The sequence below is a fragment of the Caenorhabditis remanei genome, chromosome IV, assembly GCF_010183535.1.
Source record: "Caenorhabditis remanei strain PX506 chromosome IV, whole genome shotgun sequence".
NCBI classification, from domain to species: Eukaryota; Metazoa; Nematoda; class Chromadorea; order Rhabditida; family Rhabditidae; genus Caenorhabditis; species Caenorhabditis remanei.
Genome location: NC_071331.1, coordinates 15,301,705 through 15,309,309, shown reverse-complemented (window position 1 = coordinate 15,309,309; position 7,605 = coordinate 15,301,705). Strand labels below are relative to the sequence as shown.

The window sequence follows — 7,605 nt, the reverse complement described above, 5'->3', positions numbered from 1 at the left end:
ATTTTAGAATAATCGATATCTCTGTTTTCGAGTGTGCGCAACGAGGATATTCTCCTTAGTTTGAAGCGTCTTTTGTATACTGGAATCTTTTGTGGAGGTATCTCTGACGTACTTTGCTTGTATTTAGCGGACGTGTCTGGATTCTTGCCCATCAGAAGTTCAGTGATGTATTCATCTACAGTTTATAGTGTGCACTTTGTGTCTTTTTAACGGGGTTATGGCTCATTTGAGCTCCCTGTGAGTTTAGATGGGCTTGCTGCCGTAGCGGTCTTATGCTGAGCGCATCATCTGATGTATCTTTTTTGAGCGGCCTCATTGAGGTATTCACGCTATCTTTTGGAATTGCAGGGACCTTAACCGGTTTGCTGTATTATTTTTTTGGGCTACCTCGATGAGGTGTTTTAGCCATCTTTTAGAATTGCAGGGACCTTAATCGGTTTGCTTTGTGTGGGCGACCTCAAATGAGGTATTCAAGCCTTCTTTTATTATGGCAGGGACCTCAATGAGGTTTGCTTCTTTTCGCGTTTTTTTTTTTTTTTTTTTCATAAGTTAGCTGGCGGTGTCGATAAGTGTGTTGTGAGCGGCTCTCAGTACATGTCACCCAAACTGCGATGTTCCACAAAGAGAATCTGTAACATAGGTATAGCATAGAGTATAAACTCTGCATTATGTAAAGATATCAACAGGGTTATTGATGTTAGAGTGAACATGTGTACGGAGCGAGGGGTGAGACATGTCATAAATTACGCCTTCAGGCACATGTGTGGTTATACAGAGGAGTTATTTAATGGATGGATGTGAAGACCGTCGGGAGAGTGAGCCGTGTAGCGGACGAATCTCTGGCCAACAATAGGGTTGCTTCTCTCCTCTGATTCCATTGGTTATGAAGGTGGCTCGATTGGCGAGCGGACCTCATCTCTGTAAGAATGCGTTGTTAATATCCGAAATCAGCTCAGTACAGTACCTTTGAGTGTCTCAATATCAATGATGAGTGACTTTAGGAGGTTCTTGATCTCCTTGAGATCTGCTGAGGTCGAGCTGTCAGCTGTCGAGTGGTCGTCGAGCTGGGGAGTCCCCATGATAGCACGAGTGAACGCTAAAACGACTTTGGTTTATTTCGGATATTTATTGATTTCCTCTACTTACGTTCACAACGGTCTCGGATCTGTTCGAGAAAAGATAGCGGCCCACGTGTTGACGACGATGATGTCGATGTGGTTGACATGGCTTCTTTTTGTCGAGCACTTGATATGAATTCGCGTGGTGTCGTATTGACACGGAGCGGTCGAGACGTGAACTGAAAAAATTAACTGTATAATTGATTTTCAGTAGAGTTGAAAGAGAAACTTGAAATTTTTCGAGAAATTTATGGATTTTTCAGCGAAAAGTGTAGAATTCTGACTGATTTCGACTTAATTTTCATTGAAATGTAATGAATTGTTGCGAAATTTGGCTAAAATTAGCATCTTTTTGAGCTATGATACTCTGTGTCGCTATATTTTCGAAATGTTTCGAAAATTTTCGAAAATATTCCTATTTTTACGGAATTTCGTGCGAAAATCGATAAAAACTATCCAATTTGGACTGGAATTATGCCAGAACTTTGTGATAGTGCCACATTTGGCTTCCGATTGAAGGAATATAGCGGACTGAACGAGTATTGCTCATTTTTCAGAATTTTCAGAGGTTTTTCTTTCGAAATCACGCATTTTTCCACTATTTCGTCGATTTTTGACGGATTTGTAGCGGACATGGCGTTGAATCTTGTTAATATTCACATATCGGCACTATTATTAGTCTTGGTGACTGAAATGTCACACTTACGACTGATTTCGCCAGTTTTTTGGCTTAAAAATCAATTTTTTGGCCAATTTATGCGGTTTTTTCGTCAAAACACGGAGGATTTCTCGAGAATTTTTATATTTTTCAAGGAAATAATGGACTTACACTCGTTGACTCCTCGTAGGACGGAGGAGCGGACGCTGGTTGGCTCATGGTTGACGATGTCGTCTGACGTGGAGCGTTTCGCGTATGTGGAGTGGTCGTTTGTGCCATTTCCGAGTTTTGACTCATCTGAAATTGACGATTAATTATTCTACGTGGGAATAAATAATGTTTTTCAGGGAATTTATGCGAAAAGAGGTAAAATTTTGGTGTGGGAAGGGTGAAAATGCGAGAAAATTTTTTAGGCCCGACGCAAATTGCGTCATTGCCGCCAAATGTGTGCATTACACCTCAGTCCGCGAACACCGCGCCTGCATTCGTCTACCGTAATCCGCGGGAATTTGAAACTTATTGCTCAGCCTTAAATCGACGAATATGGATTTTTTAGACAATATTGAGCGGAATTCGCACGGAACGGAGAGAAATTGGCGATTTTTCGCTAGAATGAGCGGAAATTATTTCCGATAATAAGCATTGACCGATAAAAGGGTTTACTTTATGATTTGGGGAGCATTGACTGAAACAGTTTACTCGACTTTTGTGAACAGGGACCATCGGAGGTGTGATCGAATATGTTTGGGCGACTCTCGTGGAGTATTCTAGCCTCTTTTATATATTGGGCAACTCTTTCAGAGCGATTAAGCCATCTTTTACTTGTGGGCGACTCACTTTAGAGCACTTTGCCATCTTTTGAGTATTGGGCTACTCTTTTTAGAGTAATTTGCCATCTTTTAAGTGTTGGGCGACTCGTTTCAGAGTACTTTGCCATCTTTTCAGTATTGGGCGACTCGTTTTGGAGTATTTCGCCATCTTTTTCTGGTGGGCGACTCTTTTAGAGTATTTCGCCATCTTTTCAGCGAAGGTTCCTGTGGATTCAACTTCGAATATGTGCCTTTCGGCGAAGAATGCACGTCGCCCGATGCCAGCGCCGATGGACAACGCCGACTTCGGGTTTCATGTATAGAAAATTCCATCGAAATTTGAAAATTAGGGGGTTCAGTGACCGAAATAGTGTTTCTGAATGCCAGAAAATCACAAAACTACTCGCCTACAGACACTAAACTACCGACAGGGTTCTGGTTTCATTTTATCCGCGAAAATCGATAATTTCGGGATAATCCACCTAACATTCACCTTTTTAGGGGTAAATGAACCGGTTCTATGCACCATGTGGACAAGTGGGTCTAGCGGGCGTCGGCGGGCCCACCCATGTCCGGGGAGTTAAGTGTAATGTCTGTTTGGTGAGGGTAGCGGTGTGATAAGCTATGCAAGCAGATAACAGTACACGGTTTGAACGAATCCCAATTTATTGAAAGGAATATAAAGGAACAATTATTATACGAAAGGGCGGTCCGATGGAGCGGCCGAAGTGATGTTCCGGGATTGATTGAATTTTAGGGAGAAAAACATACGAAAACCCTTATGAGGGGAAGACGTTTTTGGAAGCAAATATACACACTTTTACACTCAGTCTTACCTTTCTGTCCGTGTTATACGGATTGAAGAGCGTCAGTGAATAGCGGGCACTGGACGGAATTTACACCGTCACGGGACACCGCGAAAAGTAGTGAATAATTATATAATTACCAAGTGGTATTGGAAAACTCGAGTGAGGGCGCGCGGTCGCCTTATATAGTCGACTGCGTGGGTGCCCCTCACTGCGTGGGTGCCCGCACAAAAGCGCGGGCATTCAAATATAATTATTGTGAGTGTGGTTTGCTTTATGAGCAGTTTTAACGTAATTTAACACGGTAAAATGGGAAATATAGTAAACCGGAAATAATAAAAGCATTTAATGACTCTAGTTTTGTGGGCAAAACCTTAGGGAGTCATTAAAGTGCTTTCAAGTTGTCAAATGAATGCAAAGCATGGTACAGTTGACAACACAGTTTGACATTCAATCATCATAAAATGTTTCTTCAAGAATGCAGACATCGGGCTTATAATGTGACAATGTATTCGGAATGTGGTACGACTTGTTATTCTGGAATTAGAAATGGATTTTGGAAGAGGGGATTTGGAAGAATTGAGAAATCACATATCTTCTCTTCAGATATAATAGTTGAAAAGTGTTTTCAGGATGTGAACCACTCGCTGCTCTTCCGGATGAAGATCATTGTAAACGACATCTGCTGGACTTTGTTGATTTTCTGGAAAGTGCCAAACCGGATTATGCATTTATATTCACAAGGTTCTCCTAAGATCCAAAAATTATTGGAAAAAAATTATTATATTAGATTCTTCGCAACTGGATCTCCATTTGAAAACAACGACACAGACCTGGAAACTGATTCAACCTATAAGGAAATGATAACTCAAATAGACCAATTCACTCCACACATCAAAAAAAGTTGTATATTCTTGATGCCTTTCCAAGAACAAACAGTCAATATACGCTTGAAGTGGCAAAAGATTTGAAAAATGGAAGGAAGTTGGAAGAGATTTACGTGAGTTTCTGAAGTCATCCACTGATTCTCGTGTTCTATTCAGAGAGAAATCGTGCAAGTTGATACATATAAATTGGCTCGCTTCCGAACTGAGTCCATGGTGAAGAAGTGTGGATCCAAATGTGAATTGATTGATTACGAACCACTCCTATTCAATCAAACAGCAAACCGATTCGAGTTTTTCGATAGCAAAGGTTTTCTCTATTTCACTGGAGCCAATCATTTGTCAGCACATGGGATGGAGCTGGTGAGACCAATTTTCAGCGAACTGTGTAATAAATTGTCCTGACTCTTCTTTTAATCAGTACAATCAGTCTGTTTATGATGTATTGTATAACCAAACTCTTCATGCAAAACAACATAAAACAAACAACAATATTATTTAGTGGTTGGCTTGATTGTCGATCGGGGGAAAGCATTTTCTTTCGAATTCGATTGATTGAGAAGCAAGATATGTTTGTTTCTTTTCTGAATCCGATCGTTTATATTCGGGGCGAAGGAATACAACCAAAACAGCGAACATAGACGCGACACATGAGATGATCTGAAAAATGTTCCCAGATTCAGCTTGAAATTCAGAAGCAAGAAAGTCACTCACAATGAATGCAACAGTGTAGTCTTTTGGATAGTTTTTATTATCTTCCGAAGTAGCCCGGCATACTTCAATTGTGAGTCGATAGTCGTTTTCATCAATTTTGTAGGAATAAAGTTTCAAAATGGTAATGAAAAATAAGCTGAATACTTGTCCGAAGAGCACGATGAGTCCAGATGACACTTCCGGTGACGCTGGATACGTACATTCCAATGCCAACTCGAGTCCTACAGGATACGTGGCAAGACCACAAAAACCAAGAATGAATGCAAACATGAGCAGTCCAATGGTTCCCTCTACTCCTTGTAGTTTCGTAGTCCAAATGAAAACAGTTCCAGCGGTGACAGCGACGATCATCAACAACATCATGGCTTCTTTGTAGCATTTTTTCTTGTCAACAACAACGCCAGCAACAAAAGAACCAACGATTCCACTGGTGATCATGATAACCGCACACCATCCTGCCATTTGGTTACTGTAACCAGATGGACACATCATTTCGAACATCATTGTGTAGAGACTATTGAACATTCCGATTCCTCCACCAAGGATTACGAACAGAATTATATAGTTTATATTGGTGAAACAGGTCTTGAAGCTGATCAGGTACTGTTTTTCTTTCGATTCGCTCTTGTTCTCGTTAGATAGTCCCCTGCAGGAGAAAAACTGAAAAATAAATGTATTACAAAAAATCGACCATTGAAAGTTAGAACTTACAAATACAAGAGCAAGAACTCCGACGCAGAGAACGCAAAGCGAATTGTTCAGAACTGCAATGTCTTGTGATGATTGGACCAGCAGCGGGGCAAAGAAATTGGCAGTAAGAATTCCAAACGGATTCGACATAATTCCGATTGTGGTAGCGAGAGTCCTTTCGGAAGGTGGAAAATACGAATCAGACACTTTTGATGGAAGAAACATGATGAAGGGATAGGAGAATGCAGCTAATGTTTGACCGCAAATGACTAAATAATAACGGTATTCATCATGAGACATATGTGAGTATGCTCGAATCATGGCACCGAATGCGTTTGGAAGAGCAGCCATAACGAGAGAACGTTTCACTCCAGAAACACTTCCGAGCCAGATACCGCATAGACCAAATGGAACAGACACGAGTAGGTACACGGCTGAGAGTCTGAAAACTTTTAATGATAATTGAAATAAAATAGTGTTAGCATTGACCTTGTAGCTGTTTCTGGACCGTAGAATGAATTGACATAGTTTCCGACAGGCGCATAAGAAATCCAGGAAATAGTATTCGAGAAGTTGAGGGAAGCAACGAGAAGCAAAAGAATCCAACGTTCCCAGTTCCTGTTGTTTCTGTTCGGTTGGTCGCTGTCTAATTCGGCTACCTCGGATTTATTAACATCACCAATTAGAGATAACCGAGCTTCTTTATGTGCAAACATTATTGAATCATTTCGACCTGGTTCCTCTTCTCGTTTCAAATGGACCATCTTTTGACGGTCGTCGTCCACTCCTGCGAAAAAAGATACATTTTGATAAATACATTTACAAATAATTCATCATAAAAGTGGGGAGAAAAGATTAATTTGAGTTCAAGTTCATGAAACGGGCAGTTGGCATTTTTGTATTATCAGCGATAAACGGATGGTTGATAATGTATTGAACAGATTCGCTGAATTTGCGGGCCATCATTTTTTGGGCAAGTATGATTCCTTCATTGGAAATCGTAAACGGTGTGTTTAATGGGTTGATAGAACCGAACTCGTGTCCAGTCAAACATCGAAAAAGAACATTCCCAAGGAGTGAAATATCTTCAGCGCGAGATTCCATCCTGAAAAACAAAAAAAATAAAAATTTTGAGACTCCGCAGAACCGCTCTAACGAGAATTGAATTTAAATTTTTTTCCCGATTTTGGCAGGTCTAATACCCGAGCTCGAGATGAAATTTTTATTTACATTTGAAACTTACAACTTGTGAGAATTAATTTTTCGAGCGTGTGCTCTACTTGTCAAAAGACAAAATGATGGTTCATTCTTCATCAAAAATATTTTATCAATCGAAACAACTCTGTGAATGACTTGATTACTGTGAAGTTGAATCAAAGCATTTGAAACATCTAGAAATAAAACAAGTTATTTTAACTAAACAGTTTTAAAAGAAACCACGAATAATTGCAGCAGTCATCCAATCAGGAAGTGGGAAGTTACCGTACTCTTCCAAGTATCTGGAAAGTGATTTTTCAGTATTTTGGGTGGAGGTGATAACATAAGAAGTGCTCTGTAATAAATCAAAAATTAAAAGTTTATTCCTAATCGAACGATACCAAGTTACTATTTTTCGAAGATCTTTTCTGACTCGACAGAGCATTTGTCACGAAATCGTAGTCTTCGGAGGCTTGGCTTAAAATGAATTATTTATTTAGAAGAAGTGAATTTCTTACTCATGATCCATTATAAGGCTTTCATTGAGACTCTCTCTTTTGTTCATGACACTAGTCAGAATGTGTTGCTTTCCAGGTGTTGAAACCTCTTCAACTGAACACTTTGAAGATTTATGGACCATTTAAACCTACCACAGCAATCACTTATTCTCTTCATCGCTATTGAATAAATTGAGTGGAACTTCTACGAGTTCAGAGTAAAAGAAATAGA

General features: G+C 40.0%; 3 protein-coding genes across 3 annotated transcripts; 1 reads left to right on the top strand and 2 right to left on the bottom strand.

Moving 5' to 3' along the window:
- Positions 1 to 784: 784 nt before the first annotated feature.
- Positions 785 to 2,631, bottom strand: GCK72_014282 (uncharacterized protein; the record flags this gene model as incomplete). The annotated part of the gene is made up of 5 exons (XM_053730222.1): positions 785 to 918; positions 965 to 1,096; positions 1,147 to 1,297; positions 1,948 to 2,073; positions 2,614 to 2,631. The coding sequence occupies 5 exons, from the start codon at positions 2,629 to 2,631 to the stop codon at positions 785 to 787; spliced, it is 561 nt and encodes a 186-aa protein (XP_053584994.1).
- Positions 2,632 to 3,855: 1,224 nt separating this feature from the next.
- Positions 3,856 to 4,680, top strand: GCK72_014281 (uncharacterized protein; the record flags this gene model as incomplete). The annotated part of the gene is made up of 5 exons (XM_053730221.1): positions 3,856 to 3,913; positions 4,024 to 4,135; positions 4,182 to 4,294; positions 4,348 to 4,391; positions 4,435 to 4,680. 5 exons carry the CDS (start codon positions 3,856 to 3,858, stop codon positions 4,678 to 4,680), a joined length of 573 nt encoding a protein of 190 aa, XP_053584993.1.
- A 93-nt stretch (positions 4,681 to 4,773) lies between these two features.
- On the bottom strand, positions 4,774 to 7,551 carry GCK72_014280 (uncharacterized protein; the record flags this gene model as incomplete). Its single annotated transcript, XM_053730220.1, has 9 exons — positions 4,774 to 4,935; positions 4,990 to 5,649; positions 5,701 to 6,121; positions 6,169 to 6,466; positions 6,561 to 6,784; positions 6,923 to 7,070; positions 7,117 to 7,231; positions 7,278 to 7,353; positions 7,523 to 7,551. 9 exons carry the CDS (start codon positions 7,549 to 7,551, stop codon positions 4,774 to 4,776), a joined length of 2,133 nt encoding a protein of 710 aa, XP_053584992.1.
- Between the last annotated feature and the right edge of the window lie 54 nt (positions 7,552 to 7,605).